General features: G+C 61.1%; 1 protein-coding gene and 1 long non-coding RNA gene across 5 annotated transcripts in view; one reads left to right on the forward strand and one right to left on the reverse strand.

Annotated features, from left to right (window-relative positions):
* LOC115659607 lies at positions 1–25,760 on the reverse strand. Its single transcript, XR_004002608.1, has 3 exons — positions 25,642–25,760; positions 10,408–10,412; positions 1–13 (listed from the first exon to the last, which is right to left on the reverse strand). It is a non-coding gene; the product is annotated as an uncharacterized LOC115659607 (long non-coding RNA).
* Positions 3,105–26,916, forward strand: part of SPEG (striated muscle enriched protein kinase) — a 111,780-nt gene continuing 87,968 nt past the window's right edge. For all 4 annotated transcript variants that reach the window (XM_030579991.1, XM_030579992.1, XM_030579993.1 and 1 more), the window contains exon 1: positions 3,105–4,020. In XM_030579991.1, the coding sequence (XP_030435851.1) occupies positions 3,591–4,020 (430 nt within the window). In that variant the 5' untranslated portion in view covers positions 3,105–3,590. The remainder of the gene's footprint in view (positions 4,021–26,916) is intronic.

Raw genomic sequence — 26,916 nt, forward strand, 5'->3', positions numbered from 1 at the left:
TTTCCCGTGTATTCTGGAAATGTTTATACTGGGCTTGTGGTTTGGAGCATCAGCTGCAGCTTGGGAGAATTCCTCTTCTGCTTTGAAAATAACGGTATCACACTGCCAATGAGCATGAGCCAGGAAAGCAAGAGAAACCGGATTCTCCTCTCATCTGTAAGCGGTTTGACTTCAGAACTGAGCCGGACTGGCTTTGTGCAAGAATTCAGAGGCTATTCTCCACGGAGCTGTAACCTTCAGCTCAACCAGCAGTCTCTGTCACACAGCACATTCAGGCTAAGCCTGATACTTCCATATTTCTGAATCTTTGAATGTGACGGAGCAGGGAGGGGCAGACAGATCTGGGACTGTCCCGTGGGAGCTTTACTGGGGCTGTCTGATCTGGGACTGTCCCGTGGGAGCTTTACTGGGGCTGTCTGCATGGCGGAAGGGAGAGCAGGGGGTGACTTTAGGGGAGGGATGAGACCTGAGCCTGTAACCTGAGCCAGGAGGGAGGTGGGGCCAGGTGACACCTTTGCCCGGGAAACTGGACAAAGGCTGGGGAAGGAGCGGGGGGGGGGGGGGAGGGTGGCTGGGTGAGACGGCTGGAGGGGGGGTTCAGTTTGAAACTGGCTGGGGAAACAGAGGGAGCCCCAGGGCTGGGGTCTAAGCTCCCTGCCCCCCAAGATGGACCTGACAAAGGGGGTCCTGTTGTCTGTACCTACAAGCAGGGCCGGCTTTACACCAATTCCCCTGATTTCCCAGAATCGGTCCTTGTGCCAAAGAAGGCCCGGCGCCCATGCCTAAGGGGGCCCTGCTCCGGGGGTCTTCAGTGGCATTTCGGCGGTGGGGGGTCCTTCGGTGCCACGGAAGATCCGGAGCGGACCCTCCACTGCCGAAGTGCCGCCGAAGCCCCGGACCACCGCTGAGTATTCCAGTCGGGCCCCCGGGTCATAAAGCCGGCCCTGCCTGCAATCCCTGCTTGGGACTGTGCTCCTGTCGGCTAATAAACCTTCTGTGTCACTGCCTGGCTGAGAGTCCCGGGGAATCGCAGGAAGTGGGGGGGCAGGGCCCTGACTCCCCCACACGCCGTGACATTGAATAATCTATAATTCTTGAATATTCATTACACTGATCACAGGAACACACCTCTTATCTCATAAAAATAAAAGAAAGAAAAGGCTTCTCACAGAAACTGCACTGGTAGCTGCTGAAGGCAAACACACTGTCCTCGCTGTGGGGTTCTCTCTCGCGCGCGCACAAAAAAATGTGCACTTCGTTCCAGGCGCAATTTGTGTAGCTTCAACTTCCAGCCCTGGGATCATGTTCGACCTTCCGCTGTGGGATTGAAGAGCCCAGTGTCCCGTATTCCCTATATATGGGTCCTTCCAGACAGCGACCTTGTCACCCCTTAACCGTCTCTGTTAAACTAAATCCACTGGGTTCTTGTGTCTAGCTAGAGGCAGGTTTTCTAACCTTTTGTAGTTTTCTAATCCTTTAATCCATCTTCTCTGTCTGAACCCGCTTCAGTTTATCAACCTCCTTCCTGACCTGTGGGCCCCAGGGTCCCAGCAGCCAAGGACAGGGGTAAAAGAACCTCTCGGCTCCTACCTGAGATTACCGTTTCTGCAGCCCAGGATCACACTGGGAGCTCATATTCAGCTGATTCTCCACTATGACCTCAAAATCTTTTTCAGTCCCTGCTTCCCGGGCGAGAGTCCCCAGCCCTGTACGCCCAGCCGGCAGCTCTGCCCCTAGACGCAGAGCTCGGCACGTGCCTGCCTTCCCAAGCCATCCAGGTTGCTCTGTCCCTATTCTTTACCTGCCCCCCGAGTTCTGTGTCTGCTGCAAACTTCCTCAGTGATGACTTTGGGTTTTCTTCCAGGGTGCTGCTAAAAATGTTAAATAGCGCAGGGCCCAGACCCATCCCGGTGGGACCCCCTGAGAAGTAAACATGTCGAGTGATGATATTCCATCTAGAATTACATTTGGAGACCTATGCGTTAGCCAGTGTTCAATCCATTTACCGTGGGCCATGTTCATTTTATACTGTTCTAGCTTTTTAATCAAAATGTCACGTCGTACCAAGCCGAATGCCTTACGGAACTCAAAGTCCATTACGTCTGTGCAGTTACCTTTATCAGGCAGACTCGTAAGCTCATTGAAGAGTGAAATCGGGTTTGTCTGACAAGACCTATTTCCATAAAAGCTGCCCGGGGAGGGTGTTTGCAGCAGGTGCTGGGGCTCTCCCCACAGTCTTACATGGACAGGGCTTTGCAGCTCGCAGGGTGGTTGAAAGCTAATTGGAAGAGTGGAGCTCAAGCAGGGCTGTGGAGCGCGGGTGCTAATTTCCAGCTTTAATTCCCAGCCCTTGGATTGTTCCTGACTGAGCCTGCACCTGTGTGTGTCTTAACCGTTCACTTTCCAACGTGAAATGCTCGCACGCGCTGGCCGAGACATCGAGGGGAATGAAAAAACCAAGCCCAACTAAGAAGATAATTTGATGGTGTTTTTGAAAACTCTGGACTTTGGGGCTAATCTCAGGCTTCCTGGGGGTCTGACTGAGGATTTGTGATCCCTTGTGGTTGGCAAGGCTGTGGGGTTGCCACCCTGGCCAGGGAAACTGGCTGATTTGGGGGGAAATGGGAAAAGCTGCCACGAGCGCTGGGTTTCCCAGTCAGGGCCCCCGCCCCCAGCGCACAGGTAGCCCCGCCTGTGCAGTAGGTGTTGGGGGTGTGAGGGTCGGCATAGCAAGGCGTGTGGAGCCTGGCCTGGCACTCGTGTTCCCCAGCCGGACCCTCGCACTGCAGGGAGCGTGCGGTGTCTGTTCCCCTCACATGTCTCCCGTGGCTGCAGCTGCCTCTCGGAGCCGGCCAGGGGGCTGGGCCGCAGTGGCTCCCCTTCGGCCTTGCGGCTAATATGGAAAGGCCCGGGGCCCCGGCTATCTTTGCAAGTGGAGCTGAGCTGTGCGGGTCCGCACACTCGGCTCTGAGTGGGGGAGGCAGGCCAAGGAATGTGACACATCAGAAGGCAGCTGCTCTTCAGGAGAGGGGGCAGACAGAGCTCGGTTCTGCTGGGCTCCACAGAACTTAGGGGGACCCCAAGGTCTGAGGCCAGAGGGAGCCTGCAGCAGGGGTCGGGGGCTGCAGGGAGCCGCGCCCCAGGCAGGCAGAGGAGCAGGTGCTGGGGCACGGAACGGAGTGGGGCTCGATCTCGGCACGGTGCAGCTCCCGGCTTGGCATGCGGCGTGGGCCCCCTCTGCACGTCTGGCTCCACTGTGCAGGCAGCAACCTGAGACCCAGCCTAAAAATAACCCTGCACTCACCCCCGGAGCTGCGACCTTCGGGGCTTCGTCCGGCTGGGCAGGCACCGAACCGAACGCCACCTGCAGCGGGCAGCGGCCTTTCCTCCTCTCGCCCCCCGGCATGTGCCCAGCGGCCGGGGGCAGCTCCAAGCACTAGGCTGTGCGGCAAGAGGGAGAAACGGATCGTGGGGGCTGCCCGGGGGTCCAGCTGCCGCTGCCTTGAGTCTAGGGCCCTGGGTACAGGCTCGGCAGGGTGCAGGGCTGCAACGGGAACCCCAGTGAGGGCTGAATTCAGCGGCCACGAGCCATGCACCGAGCCCAGGCACAGAGCAAGCTGAGCACAGCTGGGGAGGAGGCCGGGGGGCTGGCGCGCACACTGGAGAGGCCTGGAGTGGCCCCTCCAAGTCCCGGCATCCCCCCGAAGCGCGCCAAGGTCACGACGGTGCCCGAAGCGGGGGCAGCTCGCCCAGCAGCCCCAGTCTTTGTGCGGAAGCTGAAGAACGCGGCCATTGGCACCGGCTGCGACATTCGGCTGCGAGTGGCTGTGGTTGGGAGCCCCCCGCCCCGCCTGCGGTGGTACAAAAACAAGGCACAAATCCCCCCACGGGGAGAGGAGTACGGCACCCTGTGGATCCGCGACAGCAAGCTGGAGGACGCTGGCGTCTACACCTGCGTGGCCCAGAATGAGCAGGGTGAGGCCATGACGAGTGCCGTGCTGGCCATCATCGATATGGAAGGTAAGGTGGGGGGAGCAGGGTCTGAGGCCAGAGGGTGAGCGTGTGTGTACACAGGGGACCCTGCCCGATGCAGCTGCCTCTGGGGTGGAACACAACACCTCTTACCAGCCGCACGGCCACACTAGGTATCCAAGTGGAACTGCCGGAGCCGAGCTTTGCCATGTGAATTTGCATCACAGCCACAGGTCCATACGTTGCAGGCGATGCCCCGGGAGAGCTCTGAGCAGCTAGCATGTGGGGATGGAGCAGGTGCCCTGGGGCAGGGCTGAGGCCTGTTGTCATACCGGTGAATGTGGCCCTGTGGGGCTGGAGATGAGGCGCTGGCGTGGGGAAGCCATGTGGCCCGGCTGTGGTTAGAGACTGGGAGAGCTGGGTTGGGGAAGGGGACCTGGGAGGCCGGTGCAGGGAGCTGGAAAGCCAAGCGCTGGGGCAGGAGAGAGAGAGCGTGGTGCAGTGGTTACTGGGGAAGCCAGTGGCATGGCGGTGCCAGCCAGACACCGCAGCCCCAATGCATCTTCCAGCTGGCACTGCGAGGGGGGTGGGGCCAGCTGAGCCCCACACGGAGCTGCCCCAGTTAGAGCAGCAATGCCCAACGGGGGGCCCTTCTGGAAAACGAGCCCCCCACCCACCGCTGCTGGCTACTGAGTCCCAGCCAGGTTGCTGCACCTCATGGTGTCCCCCCCGACCAGAGCCGGGTGCCATGGGGGGGGTTAACCCCCGCAGTGGGGCTGAGACAAGTACCAGACAGCAGAGCCCATTGGCCAGAATCAGCATGGGCCATGCCCATTGGTCAGTTACGGTGGGGGAGGGGGTGTCACTGCAATGGGCAGTGCCCATTGGTCTGTTACGGTGGAGGAGGGGTACACTGCAGTGGGTGGCACTCATTGGTCAGTTACAGTGGGGGAGGGGCACCCTGCAGTGGATGGTGTCCAGTGGTCAGTTACAGTGGGGGAGGGGCACACTGCAGAGGGTGGTGCCCATTGGTCAGTCACTGTGAGGGAGGGGGTGTCACTGCAGTGGGCAGTGCCCATTGGTCAGTTACAGTGGGGGAGGGGCACCCTGCAGTGGATGGTGTCCAGTGGTCAGTTACAGTGGGGGAGGGGCAGTGCCCATTGGTCAGTTACAGTGGGGGAGGGGCACCCTGCAGTGGATGGTGTCCAGTGGTCAGTTACAGTGGGGGAGGGGCACACTGCAGTGGGTGGTGTCCAGTGGTCAGTTACGGTGGGGGAGGGGCACACTGCAGAAGTTGGTGCCCAGTGGCCAGCTGCTCGCAGTGCCCAATGTTCCCAGGGGGCACATGTCACCGGCCGCCCCCTGGGTGTCAGGGAAGCAGGTGACTGGGGGGCTGCTTGGCACTGTGTGCTGTGATCCCGGGGCAACCAGGCCCTGGCGGCCTGGGGCTTGCAGGGGTGCGGCTGGCTGAGAAGGGCCCTGGCCTGCCTGGCTCGGGGATTCCGGCGGGCCCCTGGTATATCTCCGAGTAAGGGCCAGTCCAGCACAGGTGGGCCTGGCACTGGCCGGCGCAGCCCCCTTCCCAGCGCGGGACCTGGCTGCCACCCGCCTGTCTGGCCCAGCGCCTGGGCTTTGATCTGCAGCCGGGGTGAGGAGCAGGACTGGGGCCGTGCTGCCACGCTGAGCAGCTGGGAGCCTGGTGAGCAAATGGGGCATGGCAGGGTTAGGGGTTGTGCCCCCCCTGGTGACTCCTTCTGCAATGGGGGCTGCTGTGGAGGCAGGTGGGCGTAGCTTCTGCCTTGCTGACCCCACTGCAGGCGCGATGTCAACGTGAAGGGGCAGGATTGGGGAGGATCCAGGCCCCCCAGCCCCAGCGCTGCCTCATGCCCCCATGTCCCTGTCCCAGGCTCCCAGCCCCTCCCCACAGGTCCCTGACTGCATGTGGGGAATACCCCGTGCCCGCTGCCTGGGGCCCCCAGGGGATTCGGCTCCCAGGGTGGCACAGGCCCTGGCAATGCTGCCCCTCCCTGGTGGCTCCCTGTGGGGCTTAGCGAGGCTGCGCTGGGCCTGGCCTGCTGGCAGGAGCTCAGAGCCCCAGCCCGAGGGGGGCCAGCCTAGGGTGTCCCTGCCGGCAGTGCCTGACCTCAGGAGATGAGCAACGGGGCAGGGTCCTAGCTCAGCCACCCTATGGTGAGGGTCAGCCTGCGGGAGGGACGTAGCACCCTGGCAGAGAGCCATCGCAGGCCGGCTGCGCCCAACGACGGGCAAAGGAAAGAGGTGAGGGGTGCCCACCTGGGGCAGGGCTGGGGGGCGGGCGCTGCACTGGAGAGAGGGGACGAGGAAAGCGCTTCCCATTGTTATGCTGTGGGGCTGCTGGGAGCATGCCTGGCGCTGCGAGGATGGGGGGCACTACGTGCTACAGGGTTATTCTTAGGGCCCTACCAAGTTCACAGCCATGAAAAAGGCGTCACAGATCATGAAATCTTGTCTCCGCCTGTGAGATCTGGTCCTTTGTGTGCGTCTACCCTGTACTGCACCGATTTCAGGGGGGAGACCAGCGTGTCTCAGATTGGGGGCCTGACCCAGAAGGGAGGTCACAAGGTTATTGTAGGGGGTTGCAGAATTGCCACCTTTACCTCTGCGCTGACGTCAGGGCTGAGCAGCCGGAGATCAGCGGCTGTTGGCCGGGCACCCAGCACGAAGGCGGCACCCTGCCAGCAGCAGCGCAGAAGTGAGGGTGGCAATACCCCATCCTGTGCCAGCCTCACTGCTGCGCTGCTGACGGGGCTGGGATCCCGGCCTGCAGCCGCCCCTCTCCGGCTGCCCCACTCTGAAAGCAGCACCACCACCAGTAGCAGCACAGACGCAAGGGTAGAAGTTTTGCAAACCCCCCTACAATAACCTTGTTCCCCCCCCCCCAACACCTTTTTGGGTCAGGACCCCAGTTACACGGTGACATTTCAGATTTAAATGGCTGAAATCATGAAATTTACAATTGTTTAAATCTTGTGGCAGAGTAATTGACCAACATGGGCGGTGAATTTAGTAGAGACCCAGTTGTTCTGAATCTAGTGGGGGAGGGGATGGCTGTACTGCCTTGGGGAGGCTGAGGGGGGGGCGTGTTATACTGTGGGGACTGTGGGGTGGACTGCAGGGGACCATGCCTTGCACTGTGTCGTGGGAGGTGGGGGGCTGTGGGGGGCCTGTGTTGTGGGGTAACTATGCCTGCAGTACGGAGGGACTGTGTGTGGCCCTGTGGCGTGGAGGGCCCGTGCCTGCAGTGTGGGGGAAGCGGGGGGGGGGGCTGTGCCTGCAGTGTGGGGGAAGAAGTGGGGGCCTGGGGGGCCTGTGGCATGGGGGGACCATGCCTGCAGTGTGGGGGAAGCTGGAGGAACCATGGGTGGCTTTGTGTCGGGGGGGGACCATGCCTGCAGTGTGGGGGAAATGGGAGGGGGCTGTGGGTGGCCCTGTGTCGTAGGGGAACTGTGCCTGCAGTGTGGGGGAAGTGTATGGGGGGCTGTGGGGGGCCCTGTGTCATGTGGGGACCATGCATACAGTGTGGGGGAAGTTTGTGGGGGGCTGTGGAGGGCCCTGTGGCGTGGGGGGACCGGGCCTGCAGTGTGGGGGTAGTGTGGGGGAGGCTGTGTCGTGTGGGGACCATGCATGCAGTGTGGGGGAAGTTTGTGGGGGGCCGTGGAGGGCCCTGTGGCGTGGGGGGACCGGGCCTGCAGTGTGGGGGTAGTGTGGGGGAGGCTGTGGGGGGCCCTGTGTCATGTGGGGACCATGCGTGCAGTGTGGGGGAAGTTTGTTGGGGGCTGTGGAGGGCCCTGTGTCATGTGGGGACCATGCGTGCAGTGTGGGGGAAGTTTGTGGGGGGCTGTGGAGGGCCCTGTGGCGTGGGGGGACCGGGCCTGCAGTGTGGGGGTAGTGTGGGGGAGGCTGTGTCGTGTGGGGACCATGCATGCAGTGTGGGGGAAGTTTGTGGGGGGCTGTGGAGGGCCCTGTGGCTTGGGGGGACCATGCGTGCAGTGTGGGGGAAGTTTGTTGGGGGCCGTGGAGGGCCCTGTGTCATGTGGGGACCATGCATGCAGTGTGGGGGAAGTTTGTTGGGGGCCGTGGAGGGCCCTGTGTCGTGTGGGGACCATGCGTGCAGTGTGGGGGAAGTTTGTGGGGGGCTGTGGAGGGCCCTGTGGCGTGGGGGGACCATGCGTGCAGTGTGGGGGAAGCTTGTTGGGGGCCGTGGAGGGCCCTGTGTCGTGTGGGGACCATGCGTGCAGTGTGGGGGAAGTTTGTTGGGGGCCGTGGAGGGCCCTGTGTCGTGTGGGGACCATGCGTGCAGTGTGGGGGAAGTTTGTGGGGGGCTGTGGAGGGCCCTGTGGCGTGGGGGGACCATGCGTGCAGTGTGGGGGAAGTTTGTTGGGGGCCGTGGAGGGCCCTGTGTCGTGTGGGGACCATGCGTGCAGTGTGGGGGAAGTTTGTTGGGGGCCGTGGAGGGCCCTGTGTCGTGTGGGGACCATGCGTGCAGTGTGGGGGAAGTTTGTGGGGGGCTGTGGAGGGCCCTGTGGCGTGGGGGGACCGGGCCTGCAGTGTGGGGGTAGTGTGGGGGAGGCTGTGTCGTGTGGGGACCATGTGTGCAGTGTGGGGGAAGTTTGTGGGGGGCCGTGGAGGGCCCTGTGGTGTGGGGGGACCGGGCCTGCAGTGTGGGGGTAGGGTGGGGGAGGCTGTGTCGTGTGGGGACCATGCATGCAGTGTGGGGGAAGTTTGTGGGGGGCTGTGGAGGGCCCTGTGGCATGGGGGGACCGGGCCTGCAGTGTGGGGGTAGTGTGGGGGAGGCTGTGTCGTGTGGGGACCATGTGTGCAGTGTGGGGGAAGTTTGTGGGGGGCCGTGGAGGGCCCTGTGGCGTGGGGGGACCGGGCCTGCAGTGTGGGGGTAGTGTGGGGGAGGCTGTGGGGGGCCCTGTGTTGTGTGGGGACCATGCGTGCAGTGTGGGGGAAGTTTGTTGGGGGCTGTGGAGGGCCCTGTGGCGTGGGGGGACCGGGCCTGCAGTGTGGGGGTAGTGTGGGGGAGGCTGTGGGGGGCCCTGTGTCGTGTGGGGACCATGCGTGCAGTGTGGGGGAAGTTTGTGGGGGGCCGTGGAGGGCCCTGTGTCGTGTGGGGACCATGCGTGCAGTGTGGGGGAAGTTTGTGGGGGGCCGTGGAGGGCCCTGTGGCGTGGGGGGATGGGTCCTGCAGTGTGGGGGAAGTGTGTGTGGGGCCCTGTGTCGTGGGGGGACCGTGCGTGGCCACGAGGGGGCTTGTTACTGTGAGCTCTGTCTGTGCACGGCATGTGGAAGACGCCTGGTCTGTCATGGGTGGGGGCACCTTGCATGGAGGCAGACGGCTCTCCCTGTGGTGCTGTGTGCGCCTGGCTCCCCCCTCGCCCGTGCGGCTCCGGGTGACGCTGGCCTGGTGCCCCTGACACCGGTTCCTGCTGGCCTGGTGCAGTTGCCTTCACTCAGGATTGTGAGCCGGCGACCCGGTGAGCTGGCCCTTCGGAGCTGCGTCTCTGAGGAGCGGAGCAGCCGGGATGCCCTCCCTGACACCAGCTTTGAAAGTCGTCCTGCCTGGCTGCTCTCCCTGAGAACCGGGCCTGCTGGGTGCCCGGCAGCACAGAGTGAAAAGCTGTCACCCCCTGGGGTGCCAATCCTGGCCGGACAGTCCTGGAGCTTTCAGCACGTGCCGTAATTGTTAATTCAAGATTGAGCTTTAACTCCTGAGACTCCCGGGTTGGCAATGTTACAGCAGGTGGCTGCTTCAGAAGGGGGCCCTGGGGCTGCGTGGAGCATGGAGGGGGCTGCGCAGGACCAGGGCCTAGCAAGAGGCAGCAGGCGGGGCGGGGGCTAGTGGAATCCATGGAGCTGGGCACTGACTCCTGAGAGGCGCAGGGGCTGGTGAGACATGGTGCTGCTCAGTGCAATGGGCATGAGAAGGTGGCAGCACCGTGCCCTGCCCGTGCTGGGAGGGCAGGAGGCTGCGGAGAAGGGAGCTGCAGTAGCCAGAGCGAGTGGAGGCGGGGGGTGGAGGGAGGAAGGGCTCAGGGGCCAGGGCGATGCCAGTGCTGTTTACTGGAATTGCTGGTGGGGCTGGTGCTGGGTTGGGAGTTCCTCTTGCCACCCCACCCCCCGCTTTCAGCTGCAGGCCCCCAGCTGACGAAGGTGGAGATTCACCGCGTGAGGGGCAGCCGAAGGGAGATGTAGGGAATGCCCTGCTGGGGCAAACCCCTGGAAACATGCCCCTGCCGGTGTGTGTCTGACTGGGCTGGGTCTGGCCTGGGACAGCAGGGAGCCTGATTCTGCCGGCCCTGCGCCATGGGCATTGCTCACATCTGGGCACCGCGAGCGTCCCGCTCTCCCAGCTGGGAGTTCCGCCCTCGTGGACCCCGGTGCCGTCGACACGCTCCCTGGCTGGGCTGGATGAGACAGAAGTGGCAGGCAGGAAGCTGGGACCCCCGGCTCTCCCCCTGGACTGACTTGGGGGGCTGCCTGAACAGGGTGAAGGGGAGGGTGGGTGTCAATGTGCCCAGCTCCAGGGCAGAGCTCGTGGCTCTCGCTGTGGGATGCGTGGGCCAGGCTGGCAGGTCCTGCTCAGTGAGCGGCAGCCGCCGGGTGCCTAGACCCAGGACAGGGCGAGTTGTAATACGGACAAAACTACACAGGATCTTTTCAGGGGGCAAGACAAAGATGCCACATTTATTATGATTAACAACACACACACACACACACACACACACACACACACACACACACACACACACACACACACACCATCAGATGTTCTGCAGCTGCTGCATAGTTACCAGTCCTGGACATAGCTTGAGTTCGTGGCTTGATTTTGCAGCTTGGGTTCGTAGCTTGTGGCGGTAACTGGCCAGGAAAGCTGGTCACAAGGACCAGCTGGGTCTCTACTGGGCCTGCACCGATGCCCTTCCATGTTCACAGCAGAATGTTACCCTCCAAAGTCTCCCATCTCACCCATCCTTTCTGTAGGCTTTAGTCTGAATCCAGAGTCTATAGGTCTTGCTGTGTCAGGCTGCCTCTGGCTTTGGTGATTGATCGCCCGTCAATTGCAGGCCTGACTGTCAGCCTGGGACCTGGCTTTGATCTTCCTTCTGTTGTACCTGTTCTGTTTAGGGTGGACTCTGCTTACTTTGTTAGGGCTCTTGTCTGCATCTTCAGCCGGGGGGGGGTTGAACTTTATTTCATCAGGACAGGCTGGGGCTGGAGGTCGATTCCATCATCCATACACACCTCAGTCACACATCTAACCTAAACTAATAAGATTACAGCCGGGTTTGCAAAAATGAAGCTTGGAGGAAGCTTTTAAAAAATGGAGTGAGTGTTTTAAAATGGGGTTTGAATTACAACAGGGCAAACAGTGAACAGAAGTTACAATATAGACAAGTGTAGTGAATGGTGAACAGAAGTTACATTAATAAAGTGAACAATTAAAAACAATTTAATTTATCAGTTCTACAGAGTTACAGTGTCTGCCTCTCCCCGTCCCCTTCCTGGGCTGCAGGGTAAATCCTTGGGGGCAGGGGGCACGTGGATACACGTCTCCCCCCAGCCTCCAGAACCTGGCCCCAGACCCTGGGCTCCCCCTGGCCTTGGCCTTTTCCTCGCTGGGCCTGCTCTGGCCCCAGTGACGCCTGCCTCAGGGGGCTGGCAGGCCCTTGGCCAGCACCCACCTCCGGCTCTAGAGTGGGCCAGCTGCAAGACCAGACATTGCCTGAGTGCCAGGGCTCCAGTGCCACCTTCTGCACATAGGCCCCATTGTGTCCCCCCCATTACTGCCCTGGGCCCCCACCCCAGTTACTGCCCAGGACCTTGTCCCCCCATCCCTCCCGGTTACTGCCCAGGGCCCTGTCTTCCTGTCCCCCCCTCGCCAGTTACTGCCCAGGGCCCTGTCTTCCTGTCCCCCCGTCACGGAGTCCCCAGGTGATGCTCTGGAACTGCTCCCCACAAAGCCAGTCAGGACTTTGGGGAGCCTCCTCTCCTTCAGAGCAGACTGTCTGCAGGGCAAGAAGCACACACGGCTTCACCTCCTGGGTCTCTCCTTGGAGCATTCAGCATCCTCTGCCCCTCCGTGCGCTTCCCACAGCGAGTCCACCCCAGCGGGGTCCTGGGGAAGCCACAGGGTCCTGCACCCCCACTGCGCAGGGAGGCCAGAGCCCCATTGGGAGATCAGAGCCCATCTGGGCTCCCCTCCATTTCCCCAGCCAGCTCCAAACTGAAACTCTCCAGCCGTCTCACCCACATCATCACCTGGGCTGCAGCCTGCGTGGGGCAGAGGTTGCTGTTCTCTGGGCACAGACAACCTCAGTGCCAAGGAAAGGGCCTTGCCTTGCAGCCTGTCCCCTCCTCCCTTTGGGGTCACTCCCTCAGCTCCTTGCACGCCCGCTCCATGGTCCCCCCACTTGCTGCTGAGCCAGCGAGACCCAGCTAGCGCCTGTCTCCCCAGCCCCGTTTGTGGTTTCTCTTGCTTCTTTCTGAATCTGAATTTGTCAGCGTCTCCAGTGCGGCAGGGTCCAGAGCTGAGGGCAAGACCCCGGCTGGCTGGGGAGAGCCTCAGGGTACCTCCAATTCCGGCTCAGCCGCAAATCTAACCACACCTCAACGCCAGGCACCCTTTTGTGCCAGCTCCTCTCCCTGACTCCCCCACCCCGCCGGCCCCCGGCCCCGCTGACTTGTCCTGCCCAGGGCCGGCTTTAGGAAGTGTGGGGCCCAATTCGAACATTTTCGGCGGGGCCCTGGCAGGGATGACTTAAAAAGAAAAAAGTATAAAAAAAAAGCCTTTTATTTCTTCCATGTATTATTTACTTTCCATAACTATATAAATAATACAATTATATATTATGTACATTGCATCATATATGCTGTTGATTGCTTATTAATGACCGCCATTTCACATGTGTGGGTCCCTGCCACTCCCTGCGGGTGTGCACGTGTGTGGGTCCCAGCTGCTCCCTGCCCCCCTCATTGAAGCAGGTGTGCAGGTTACTGCCCTGGGAACTGCAGGGCAGCAGTGGACATGGGGCTGGCTGGAGGCAGGGCAGGGGCTGACTGGAGGTAGGGTCTGGCTGCAGGCAGGGCAAGGGGTGCAGGGCTGGCTGGAGACAGGGGTGTGTGGGGTGGGCTGGCTTCAGGCAGGGCCACAGGGGGGTGCAGCAGGGGTTGGCAGGGCTGGAGATAGGAGTATAGGACTGACTGGCTTCACGCAGGGGGGTGCAGCAGGGGTTGGCTGGAGACAGGGCAGGGGCATTGGCAGGGGCTGGCTCTGGGCAGGGGGTGCAGAGCTGGCTGCAGGCAGGGGGAGTGGAGCTGGTGTGGGCAGGGCAGGGGGTGCAGCAGAGGCAGCTGGAGCCCCGGCCCTTTAAAAAGCCCTCAAACCCCCCGCTATCCCAGGGCTCTGGGGGCTATTTAAAGGGCCCGGGGCTCCCCTGCTTCTACCCCGCCCCAGACCTTTTAAATAGCCGTGGGAGCCCTGGGGAATGCATGGGGGTGACGGGGCTCCGGTGGCTATTTAAAGGACCGAGGTGGCAGAGGCAGCTGGAGCCCTGGCCCTTTAAATAGTCCCCAGAGCCCCCTGCTACCCCAGGGATCTGGGGGCTATTTAAAGGGCCCGGAGCTCCAGCCAGGAGAGCGGGGCCGCGGGGCTCATTGTGCTCTGCCCAGAGCTCCAGCCAGGAGAGCGGGGCCGCAGGGCTTGTCGCGCTCTGGTCAGAGCTCCAGCTGGGGCCGCAGGGCTTGTCGCGCTCCGGCCAGAGCTCCAGCAATTTATCCAGTTCTCTTGTAAACGCTGTTTAGTCCCAGCCTTCACAACCTCCTCAGGCAAGGAGTTCCACAAGTTGACTGTGCGCTGCGTGAAGAAGAACTTCCTTTTATCTGTTTTAAACCTGCTTCCTCTTAATTTCATTTGGTGACCCCTAGTTCTTGTGTTATGAAAAGGAGTAAATAACACTTCCATATCTACTTTCTCCACACCAGTTACACTTTTATAGACCTCTAGCATATCCCCCTTAGTCATCTCATTTCCAGGCTGAACAGTCCCAGTCTTATCAATCTCTCCTCATACGGCAGCCGTTCCACACCCCTAATCGTTTTGTTTGCCCTTTTATGACCCTTTTCCAATTCCAATCTCTCTTTTTTTTGAGATGGGGCGACCACATCTGTATGCAGTATTCCAGGTGTGGACGTACCATGGATTTATATAGAGGCAACATGATATTTTCTGTCTTATTATCTCTCCCTTCCTTAATAGTTCCCGACACTCTGTTCGCTTTCTTGACACCACTGCACATTGAGCGGATGTTTTCAGAGAACTATCCACACTGACTCCAAGATCTTTCTGGAGTGGTAACAGCTCATTTAGACCCATCATGTATATGTAGAGTTGGGATTGTTTTCCAATGTGCATCACTTTGCATTTATCAACACTGCATTTCATCTGCCGTTTTATCAAGTCTCAGGGGGAGCCGTGTTAGTCTGTAGCCACAAAAACAATGAGGAGTCCGGTGGCACCTCTGTTAGTCTTTACGGTGCCACCAGACTCCTTGTTGTTTATCTGCCATTTTGTTGCCCAGTCACCCAGTTTTGCGAGATCCTTTTGTAGCTCTTCACAGTCTGCCTGGGACTTAACTACCTTGAGCAGTTTTGTATCATCTGCAAATGTTGCGAGCTCCCTGTTTACCGTTTCCAGATCGTTTATGACTATGTGGAATAGGACTGGGCCCAGTACAGACCCTGGGGGACACCACTATTTCCCTCTCTCCAGTCTGAAAACTGACCAGTTATTCCTGCCCTTGTTTCCTGTCATTTACCAGTTATTGATCCAGGAGGGAACCTTCTCTCTTACCTGCTCAGGCAGGGAATTACCCACTGGAGACGCCCTCCTGGCCCTCCCCCCGATCTCTCAGTGCCGCCAGCCCTGAACCCCTTGGTACATCTGCCTGGTATCCCCAGGCACCCTGCAGAGAGGGGCTGTTCTGCCCCGCCCCGAAATGAGGACGTGGCCTTAACCTGTCTGGCTTCTCTGCCGCTTGGCTGCCCCGGGGGCTCCTCCTAGGGCAGAGTGGGGGGCTTGTTGGGGGCCTGCGTGATGGGCCGGCTGAGCTTGGTGCTACGGCTGGGGGCTACAGAAGAGCTAAAGAGCAGCAGGGTGTGAGGAGGGGGGGGGCGCTTGCCCCTTGCTGCGGGGCTGTGCTCGGCCTGGCCTACAACGCTCTGTCCTAGCGCAGTGGCTCCGTGGCGGGCCCTGGCTCGGAGAATGGGGGCTCCCCGGCGGCCCTGGCTCGGAGGATGGGGGCTCCCCGGCAGCCCTGGCTCGGAGGATGGGGGCTCCCCGGCGGCCCCGGCAGCCCTGGCTTGGAGGATGGGGGCTCCCCGGCGGCCCCGGCAGCCCTGGCTCAGAGGATGGGGGCTCCCCGGCGGCCCCAGCAGCCCTGGCTCGGAGGATGGGGGCTCCCCGGCGGCCCCGGCAGCCCTGGCTCGGAGGATAGGGGCTCCCCGGCAGCCCTGGCTCGGAGGATGGGGGCTCCCCGGCGGCCCTGGCAGCCCTGGCTCGGAGGATGGGGGCTCCCCGGCGGCTCCGGCAGCCCTGGCTTGGAGGATGGGGGCTCCCCGGCGGCCCCGGCAGCCCTGGCTCAGGCAGGGGCAGCGCTGGGCCTGCAGGACTAGTGCTGGCTGCACGGGGTGCTTCGCGTGCTGGGGCCGGCCAGCCCGGCCTGCTTGCGATGTGCGCTCCCTGCAGCTGTCCAGTCAGTCACCGCTGCCCCTGCCCTGCTCCCTGCTGCGCTGCTTGGGATTTATTTTTGCCGTGGAATGTGCCAGCCCCTCGGATTCTAACGGGGCAACAGGCTCTTGTGTTACATGCTGGGAGAGACCGAGACCGCGGCCCGCAGGCGGGTAAATATAGCACTCGGGCTGCAGGCCGGGCACCTTCGCCTCCCCCCACGGGCCCGAGCGCTCAGGGCTGGGGCCGGGCGGAGAAGTGACGGGTTTCCCCGCCCTTCCCACACCGGCCCGTCCGGCTCGCTGGCTCCCCCAAGGCCTAGGCAGAGCCGTGCAGGCTGCTGGGCTCTCTGGCAGCAGCACTCACGTCTGCGGTGCTGCTCCAGCCCAGACGTGGGCCACGGGCTTGGCCTGGCTATGCAGGGGAGGAGACATGACTCTCTTGGGCCCATGCTGCCCCCGAGGATGACCCCAAAGCTCAGTTGGCAACGGCTCGCGATTCCCCGTCTCTGACACGTCCGGTCCAGTCGCCTGCGCCAAGCCCTGGCTGTGCTGAGCACCAGTGGGAAGCAGGAGGGACCACAGGACCCAGGGACCAAGTGATTACGGGGGACAACAAATGAGAAAAACAGGGCCTGAGGTGGAGGTCAGAGGCTAAAAACAAGGGTACCAGGTGGGAACACCAAGCAGAGGACCCCGGACAGCACCCACTGCTCCTCGAACGTGTGGAGGGAGCCAACGGATGCTGCCCAGCGGAACGCGGCCTGGATACGTGAGACAAGGGAGGAACGGAAATGGGCCCCACAGTAGCAGAGCCCCCCTTGTCCTGCACCCTCCTCCTAGGAGTAGATGGAGCGTTTGGCCAGGGCCAGGAGGAGGTTGACCAGGAGGTCTCATGACTTCATGGGGCACGGATGGGGTGTGCATGAAGGAACAGGTGCAGGGAAAAGAGGAGCCGGAATAGGGGCTGCAACCTGGGGCATTCGAGACAGGCGTGCGCCAGGTTCTCCCTCACGCTGCAGAAGGGGCAGGCCTCGGGCACAGGTGTCAACTGCGCCAGGTACACACCCGTGCTCACGGCTCCATGAAGGATGTCCCTGGTGGGCTGTGGGACCAAGGGGGAATAAAGGCTGGCCCACCGGGGCTCCTCACCCTCTTCAGGTGGGCGGGAGGCCCTGGCAGGTCCAAGCACCCCCACAGCATGGACGCTGCAGCACGGTTCACGGGCTTCACTGCAGGGCCGAGCCTCCCGGGCAGGACAGAAACCTCGGTGCCCCAGGCAACCAGTCCCCCGAGCCAGAGCCTGGGAGCTGGCTATATAGGGCAGTGTGTTCCCAGGCTGCTGACTCTGGGTGGGGCTGCTCGCTGCCATGAATGGGACTGGGGGTTACGGGCAGGTCCTGAGCTCAGAGCTCATGGGGCTGGAGCTGGCAGGTTGCTATATGGAACGGGAGCCCTAGATGTCTGGCCCTGGCTCCTACCAACAACACCCAGGACCCCCTGGCTAAGGGCCAGTCACTGCCCCATTGCGCAGAGGCGCCCGGCGAGTCTGGCAGCGCAGGGAACAGAACCCAGGAGTCCTGCTCGCTCTGTCTCACATGGGGCAGCGACGGGCTCCGGGGCCTGATCCCTGCGGGCGCTGCCTAGTGCCCTGCCTGCCGGCTGCTGTCGTGTGGCACGTGACCGGTCCGGGGTTGGATGGCTGTGGGTGTGAGTTGGTGGGAGGACGTTGCCAGTGCGGGGCATTTGTGTACTGCCTCCGGGGTCCTGAGGGGGACGCTCTCGGTGGAGCTGGGCGGGTGGCATGTGGCAGGCAGTCAGGGTGTTGTGAGAGGATGGAATTTGATCGCTATTGTCTGGCTGTCATGGTGCCATCCGCAGTGTGCCAGGCGTGGGCAGACACAGAACGGCACCGGGGGGCGAGGGTGGCAGGATGTTGTGTCCAGGGCAGGCGATTATCAGACTAGGGCATGGAGCTGTGCTGATCCCGGGGCTGAGGGGCAGTGATGGAGGTGTCTCCTTGTGTGTGTGGGGGGGGGTCTCTGTGTGAGTGGGGCACAGGGTGGTGCGCTGTTCGGAGGATTGTCTCGGTGGAGCTGGGGGGCCGTGACTGTTCTGGGGGTCCTGTGGGCTGTGGCTGTGATTCACGGTGTGAGTTACGGTCGCTTCTGGGAGCCCCAGTCGTGGGGCAGGCCCCATGGTGCCAGGGGCTGGACAGATGCAGAGCCAGAGCCAGAGCCAGAGCCAGAGCCAGAGCCAGGCCCTGCCCCATAGAAACCTCCCCGTGGGAGCCGAGACGGGGCCAGGCGGCCAGGGGAGCACTAGGGAGCAGCGAGACTGGACAGATCAGCGGGATGGGCAGGGATCCCCGGCCCAGTCCCCCCTCCGCTCCCAGGACAGGTGCAGTGAGCAGGGGTAAGGGAACGGGGCCCCCACAGCCCTGAGCTCACCGGGCACCCAGCCCAGCCCCCTGCTCTGAGCTGGGAGCTCCTGCCACTGGCTTCGAGGGGTGGGGAGAGCCCTGCCCCCCGCCTCTCCCTGCCTCCCTACTCCTGCCTCCCCGCCCCCATCTGTCCCCTCCCTGCACCTCCCCCCATCTGTCCCATCGTACATCTCCTCCCCCCGCCTGTCCCCTCCCCCCACCTGCCAGCTCCCCTCCCCCCACCTCTCCCCTCCCTGCCTCCCTGCCCCCGCCTGTCCCCTCCCTGCACCTCCCCCCATCTGTCCCATCGTACATCTCCTCCCCCCGCCTGTCCCCTCCCCCCACCTGCCAGCTCCCCTCCCCCCACCTCTCCCCTCCCTGTCTCACCTCCCCCCGCCTGTCCCCTCCCCCACCTGCCAGCTCCCCTCCCCCCACCTCTCCCCTCCCTGTCTCACCTCCCCCCGCCTGTCCCCTCCCCCCAGCTGCCAGCTCCCCTCCCCACACCTGTCCCTTCCCTGCCTCACCTCCCCCCACCTGTCCCCTCCCTGTCTCCCCTCCCCCCGCCTGTCCCCTCCCCCAGCTGCCAGCTCCCCTCCCCACACCTGTCCCCTCCCTGTCTCCCCTCCCCACACCTGTCCCCTCCCTGCACCTCCCCCATCTGTCCAATCGTACATCTCCTCCCCTCGCCTGTCCCCTCCCCCCACCTGCCAGCTCCTCTCCCCCCACCTGTCCCTTCCCTGCCTCACCTCCCCCCACCTGTCCCCTCCCCCCACCTGCCAGCTCCTCTCCCCCCACCTCTCCCCTCCCTGTCTCACCTCCCCCCGCCTGTCCCCTACCCCCACCTGCCAGCTCCCCTGCCCCCACCTCTCCCTTCCCTGCCTCACCTCCCCACACCTGTCCCTTCCCTGCCTCCCCTCCCCTCACCTGTCCCCTCCCCCCACCTGCCAGCTCCCCTCCCCCCACCTCTCCCCTCCCTGTCTCACCTCCCCCCGCCTGTCCCCTCCCCCCACCTGCCAGCTCCCCTCCCCCCACCTCTCCCCTCCCTGTCTCACCTCCCCCCGCCTGTCCCCTCCCCCCACCTGCCAGCTCCCCTCCCCACACCTGTCCCTTCCCTGCCTCACCTCCCCCCACCTGTCCCCTCCCCCAGCTGCCAGCTCCCCTCCCCACACCTGTCCCTTCCCTGCCTCACCTCCCCCCACCTGTCCCCTCCCCCAGCTGCCAGCTCCCCTCCCCCCACCTCTCCCCTCCCTGTCTCCCCTCCCCCCGCCTGTCCCCTCCCCCAGCTGCCAGCTCCCCTCCCCACACCTGTCCCCTCCCTGTCTCCCCTCCCCACACTGTCCCTTCCCTGCCTCACCTCCCCCCACCTGTCCCCTCCCTGTCTCCCCTCCCCCCGCCTGTCCCCTCCCCCCAGCTGCCAGCTCCCCTCCCCACACCTGTCCCCTCCCTGTCTCACCTCCCCCCGCCTGTCCCCTCCCCCCAGCTGCCAGCTGCCCTCCCCACACCTGTCCCTTCCCTGCCTCACCTCCCCCCACCTGTCCCCTCCCCCCAGCTGCCAGCTCCCCTCCCCACACCTGTCCCCTCCCTGTCTCCCCTCCCCCCGCCTGCCCCCTCCCCCCACCTGCCAGCTCCCCTCCCCCCACCGGTCCCTTCCCTGCCTCACCTCCCCCCACCTGTCCCTTCCCTGCCTCACCTCCCCCCACCTGTCCCTTCCCTGCCTCACCTCCCCCCACCTGTCCCTTCCCTGCCTCACCTCCCCCCACCTGTCCCTTCCCTGCCTCACCTCCCCCCACCTGTCCCTTCCCTGCCTCACCTCCCCCCACCTGTCCCTTCCCTGCCTCACCTCCCCCCGCCTGTCCCCTCCCCCCACCTGCCAGCTCCTCTCCCCCCACCTCTCCCCTCCCTGCCTCACCTCCCCCCACCTGTCCCTTCCCTGCCTCACCTCCCCCCACCTGTCCCCTCCCTGTCTCCCCTCCCCCCGCCTGTCCCCTCCCCCAGCTGCCAGCTCCCCTCCCCACACCTGTCCCCTCCCTGTCTCCCCTCCCCACACTGTCCCTTCCCTGCCTCACCTCCCCCCACCTGTCCCCTCCCTGTCTCCCCTCCCCCCGCCTGCCCCCTCCCCCCAGCTGCCAGCTCCCCTCCCCCCACCTGTCCCTTCCCTGCCTCACCTCCCCCCCGCCGCCCTACTCTTGCCTCCTCGTCTCCCCTCCCCCCTTCTGCCTGCTCTCCGCCCCCCCGCCTCTCCGCCCCCTCCCCCTGCCCCCCGTCTGTCGGTTGGGGGGGCGGAGGCAGCCCCCCCTCCCCTCGCGGCTGCCTGCGCAGGCTCGGCGGTGGCTCGGTGCGCGGTGGGAGCCGAGCCGAGCCGAGCCGGGCCGGGCCGGGCCGGGCCATGAAGCGGCGCTGGGGGAAGAAGCGGGTCCAGGTGAGGCCGCGGCCGGGCCGCTGTCCAGGGTGCTGCGCGGGGCCGGGCCGGGCTCAGCGCGGAGATCGGCTCCCGGGGCCTCCCGCGGCGCCTCGGCTCGGTCCGTCCCGCGGGCCGGTGGGGCCAGGTCCCCGGGCGGGCAGCGGGTCCGGGGGTCCCGCCCCATGACCCAGCACTTGCCCCCCCCCGGGGCTGCCCAGACCCCACCAGCCCTTCCCCCACTCGGGGAGGGCCAGTCCCTCTCGCACGGCAGGGGAAACTGAGGCACGCCGCAGGACGGGTCTGGCCCAAGGTTACCTGAGTGGCAGAGCCGGGAGCAGCGTCCCGAATGCCTGGGTCCCTGCCCTGCCCTTCGCCCTTGACACCCCCCCACCCCGCGCACAGGTAGCCGGCACCCCGAGCTGGCGCACTGCCTGCTTTGGCCGTGTGTGGCCTGGCCCCGGGCTGGTGGGCAGAGCTCAGGGCGCTTTGCCACCCTGCCTGGGCAGGGAGTGGAGCCGCGGGAGGGCAGGGCCACGGGCCCTGTTGGCAGAGCTGGCCGGGGTCGGGGGAGGGCCCCGCCAGGCCTGGGTCCGGAGACTCAACCAGTCTTAACTTGCACTTGTGGGGCCTTTGTCCCTGCCGGGAGGGCCCGTCGGGTGCCCTGCTTCTGGGCCTGGCCCCGGCCCTGCCCACCTCCAGAGCCCTTGCCTGGCCCCCCTCCCCTAGAAGGCCAGAGGAGGCTTTCCGCGGGTTTCCCGTTTCCTGTGGGGGCTGCTGGCCGTGCCTGGCCTGAGCACTGGGCCCTGCGTGGGCTACTGGCACGTGCTGCTCCTGCCTGTGGCCACCCTAGCTACTGCCAAAGCGGGGCCCTGGCATCTTCCAGGGCTTTTTGTGATGGGGGGCCTGGGGGCAGATATGCTGTGGGGCTGGGCCAGGGCTGGGCTTGCTCCGTGTTTCCCCGTCCCCAAGTGGGAGGGGGCAGGCCAGCCCCAGGTGCAGCCAGGAAAGCGCCTGTTAATGACACTTGATTGCGTTTTCATTTTCAAATGGAGCCAGAATGATCCGTTGACGGTGCAGTTAATCTGCTCATACATCTTCCCCGGGCCTGGAGCTTGGGCTCCCAGCCAGAGCCAGCGCAGGCAGTGACCAGGGAGGGGAAGCCCAGAGTCACAGATTCCTACATGCCAAGGCCAGCAGGGACAGTCGGGAGCATCTGGTCTGACCCTGCAGAGCACGGGCCAGAGACCTGCCCCCCACCCCCCTTTCCTAGAGCGGAGCTGGTAGAGAAACATCCCGTCTTGAGGTTAAAATGGTCAGTGATGGAGAATCCAGCATGACCTGGGTAAACGGTTCCAGTGATTCTGCCAGAGTGAGGAGCCCAGTAAACGTTTGGTCCCCATGCGGATTGTTCTAGGTGTGATCAAGTCACCCCAACCCTTCTCTGGTTAAGCTAACTCATGATAGACCCAAAGAGTTCACTGTCCTGGCTCTTCTCTGCCTCCTCCCCAGTTTATCAACTGCCTCCTTGAACTGTGGGCACCAGATCTGGGCACCGGATTCCAGCAGCGTCGCACCAGTGCCAAGCTGTCACGGAGTCCCCGGGCGATGCTCTGGACCTGCTCCCCACCAAGCCAGGCAGGACTTTGGGGAGCCTCCTCTCCCTTGGAGCAGACTTGTTCAGGGCAAGAAGCTCACACGGCTTCACCTCCTGGATCTCTCCTTGGAGCATTCAGCATCCTCTGCCCCTCCGTGCGCTTCCCAGAGTGAGTCCACCCCAGCGGGGTCCTGGGGAAGCCACCGGGTCCTGCACCCCCACTTTGCAGTCAGACGTGACTCTCAGCCAGCCAGTAACACAGAGGTTTATTCGATGACAGGAACATAGTCTAAAACAGAGCTTGTAGATACAGCGAACCGGACCCCTCGGCTGGGTCCATTCTGGGGGGCAGTGAGCCAGACCCCCAGGTCTGCCCTCCACCCTTGACCCCAGCCAGCTCCAGACTCACAACCCTCCAGCCCCTCCTCTCTGCTCAGCCCCTTTCCCGGGCCAGGAGGTCACCTGATCCCTTTGTCTCCAACACCTTCAGCTGGCACCTTTGCAGAGGGGGGGCCCAGGCCATCAGTTGCTAGGAGACAGAGTGTTAGGCATTTAGGTGCACTGGCCCTTTGCTCTGCCAGATACTTAAGAACTGCCATGGGGACACTGAGGCACCAACACAGTATTCAGAGAAAACATTAAGAACTTTCCCAGTTCCTCACACAAGCACAGAGGCCAGATAACTTCCCTGCTCCAGCTCGGGATTCCCCTGCTCAGGCAGGCCTGGATCACATTAGCCCTTCTGGCCGCAGCACCACACTGGGCGCCCCCGATCAGCTGATTATCCAGCATGACCTCCACCCACATCCTTGTCAGAGTCGCGGCTTCCCAGGGCAGTCCCGCAGGCCGTGCGTCCGCCCGACGTGCTTTGTTCCTGAGCTGGACCTTGACGTTAGCTGTATTAAAACGCACATTGTTTGCTGCACCCAGTTTAGCAGTGATCCGGGTCATGCTGTATCAGTGACCTGTCCTCTTCGTTATTTACCCCGCCCCTAATTTCTGTGTCTGCTGCAAACTTTGTCCAGTGATGAGCTTTTGTTTTCTTCCACATCACTGATAAAAATGTTAACTGGCGTAGGGCCAAAACCTGATCCTGTGGGACCCTGGCATGGAGTCACCGGGCGATTCTCTGGAACTCGGGCTGTCAGTTCATCACAGTTACCTCACACCACCAACTCAAAACCATTAACTGTGATTAAAACAAGTCATCGCAATGACTCGCACTGTTAAACAGTAGAATTCCAGTTAAAGGTACGCAGTGTTTTGGATGTTTTTCTACATTTTCAAATAAATTGATTTATTTTACAACACCGAATACACAGTGCACAGGGCTCACTTTATGGTATTATTTTTATTACAGATATTTTCCCTGTAAAAATGATAAACGAAAGAAATAGTCAAGTATCAGAGGGGGAGCCGTGTTAGTCTGGCGCTGGAGCTGTAAAAGCCGCAGAGAGTCCTGTGGCACCTTATAGACTAACAGACGTTTTGGAGCATGAGCTTTCGTGGGTGAATAGTATTTTTCAGTTAAGTACTGTCGTACGATCTCTTTATCATGAGAGTTGAACTTACAAATGTATAATTATGTACAAAAAATCACTGCATTAAAAAGAAAACAGTGTAAAACTTCAGAGCCTACAAGTCCACTCAGTCCTACTTCTTGGTCAGCCAATCGCTCAGACAAACAAGTTTGTTTACACTGACGGGAGATAATGCTGCCGGCTTCTCTTTTACATCACCTGAAAGTGAGAACAGGCATTCGCATGGCACTTTCGTAGCCGGTGTTGCAAGGTATTTACATGGCAGATACACTAAACATTCATATGCCCATTCATGCTTTGGCCACTATTCCAGAGGACATGCTTCCATGCTGATGATGTTCGTTAAAAAAATAATGCATTAATTAAATTTGTGACTGAACTCCTTGGGGGAGAATTGTATGTCTCCTGCTCTGTTTTCCCTGCATTCTGCCGTATATTTCATGTAATAGCAGGCTTGGATGATGACCCAGCACATCTTCATTTTAAGAACACTCACAGCAGATTTGACAAAACTCAAAGAAGTCACCAATGTGAGATTTCTAAGGATAGATACAGCACTCGACACAAGGTTTAGGAATCTGAAGTGCCTTCCAAAATCTGAGCAGGACGGGGTGTGGAGCTTTCAGAAGTCTTAAAAGAGCAACACTCCAATGCAGAAGCTACAGAACCCAAACCACCAAAAAAGAAAATCAACCTTCTGCTGGTGGCATCTGACTCTGATAATGAAAATGAATGTGCATCGGTCCGCACTGCTTTGGATTGTTATCGAGCAGAACCTGTCATCAGTATGGAAGCAGGTCCTCTGGTTGAAGCATGAAGGGACATATGACTGTTTAGCCCATCTGGCACGTAAATATCTTGTGTTGCCAGCTACACAGTGCCATGTGAACACCTGTTCGCACTTTCTGGTGACATTGTAAATAAGAGGAGAGCAGCATTATCTCCTGCAAACCAAACTTGTTTCTCTTAGCAATTGACTGAACAAGAAGTAGGACTGAGTGGACTTGCTTGTTTTATTTTCGAACGCAATTATTTTTGTACATAATTCTACATTTGTAAGTTCAACTTTCATGATAGAGATTGCACTACAGTACTTGTATTAGGTGAAGTGAAAAATACGATTTATTTTGTGTTTTACAGTGTAAATATTTGTAATCAAAAATAACTATAAAGTGAGCCCTGTATACTGTGTGTTCTGGGCTGTCATTGAAATCAATAGATTTGAAAATGTAGAAAACATCCAACAATATTTAAATAACTGTGTTCTGTTATTGTTTAACAGTGCAATTCATTGTGAAATTAATCATGATTAATTTTTTTAATCACTTGACCGTCCTATCTTGAACTGCTCCGTATGAAGCCAGGCAGGACTCTGGGGAGCCTCCTCTCTGTGAGCAGACTGTCTGCAGGGCAAGAAGCTTCCGCAGCTTCCATCTTCCTGGGTCTGGCCTTGGAGCATTCAGCATCCTCTGGCCCTCCGTGCGCTTCCCACAGCGAGCCCGCCCTGGGGAAGCCAGAGGGTCCTGGACCCCCACTTTGCAGTCAGACGTGACTCTCAGCCAGCAGAAAATGGAAGGTTTATTAGTCGACAGGATCACAGTGTAGGACAGAAATCCGTGACTTTCAGCCAAGTCCATCTTGGCTGAACTTCTGAACTTCCCCCCTTCCAGTCCCCCACAGCAGACTGCCAGCTTCCTGTGCTCTGACTCAGACACCCCCATTGCTCCCCCTCCTTCTCTTTGTCTCTCTTCCAGGCAAAGAGTCACCTGGTCCTCACCTGGTCGCATCCCCCTCCTGGGTCTCCGGTTACGAAGGGCACCGGTCATAGGATATGTGCAGGCAGCTGGAGCAGCTTCCCCTGCCCCAGAGGTCTCAGCCAAAGTCACACACCCCTATTCCCACCACCGAGATATTGGTGCAGCACACAGGGAAACTGAGGCACACACTGTATTCATGCAGAACCGTAAGACTCACATAGGCTCACATACAGCATAACAAGGGAAAAGCCCCACTTCATGACAGACCCCCTGGAAACACAGCCACTCAATGATGAGTTCCCATTTACAGGTACATTTTGAGACCTATTAGTTAGCCAGTTTTTAATCCATTTCCCGTGTGCTGGATTAATTTTATAGTGTTATCGTTTTGGAATCAAAATGTCATGTGGTACCAAGGCCGATGTCATAGCGAAGTCTATGTTCTCAACACCATTGGCTTTATCATTTCTGATACATTTGGAGTCTCACCAAAAAAAGCTATTAAGTTAGTTTGACAGGATCTATTTTCTATGAACCCAGGTTGCTTTGCATTAATTACCTGCCCCTCCTTTCATTCTTTATTGTCGAACCTTGAATCAGCTGCTCCATTCTCTTGCCTGCGATTGATGGCAGGCTGACAGGCCTAGGATTACCCGGGCCGTCCTGTTTACCCCGTTTAAAAATTGGCACAAGATCAGCTTTCTTCCACACTAAGCAGCCGCTGCCTAACTAGTGCATCATGGCATGCCAGTGGGCGTGGGCGTGTGTGGTGGACATGTGCGTGCATGGACGGGTGTGGGCGTAGGTGGGCATGTGTGTGCGTGCATGGGGGTGTGGGCGTGGGTGTGCGTGCATGTGCGTGCATGGATGGGTGTGTGCGCGTGTGTGCATGGGCGTGTGTGCATGAGTGGGTGTGCGTGCGTGGGCGTGGGTATGTGTGGGCGTGTGCATGGGTGGGTGTGACTCACGCTCTCCTCAGCCACCTTCTCCCAGTTTGAAGCTTTCTGTAAAAACTCCCAGTGTGCTGGAGGGCAGCGGCTGGTGCTGGGAGACCTCGGGGCAGCGGCTGAGTCAGGGGCCTTTAATGGCTGGATGCTGACGCCTGGATGTTGAGACGTGGCCTCTGGATGGGTGAGGGCTCTGGCTGGGGGTGCAGGCTCTGGGGTGGAGCTGTGTGGGTGACGCTGTCTGTGTCTGGCTCTGCTGCCTGGCTGTCTCTGCCTGGTTGGCGCAGGGGCTGGAGTGGCAGACAGCAGGGGAGTGGATACCTGCCTGCCCGGCTCTAGGCTGCGTGGAGCCAGACCTGCCAGGGAGACAGGAAAGAGGTGGCGGAAGCTGGAGCTCTGCTAGATGCGTGCCAGGGGCTCCATATGTCCCCGTTGTCCCGTTCCTCCCCTGGATGCCCAGAACGCTCCTGCCAGGCCTGGAGTGGGGCAGGGGCGGAGGACGAAAGTTACCGT

The sequence above is a fragment of the Gopherus evgoodei genome, chromosome 11 (genome assembly GCF_007399415.2).
Source record: "Gopherus evgoodei ecotype Sinaloan lineage chromosome 11, rGopEvg1_v1.p, whole genome shotgun sequence".
NCBI classification, from domain to species: domain Eukaryota; kingdom Metazoa; phylum Chordata; order Testudines; family Testudinidae; genus Gopherus; species Gopherus evgoodei.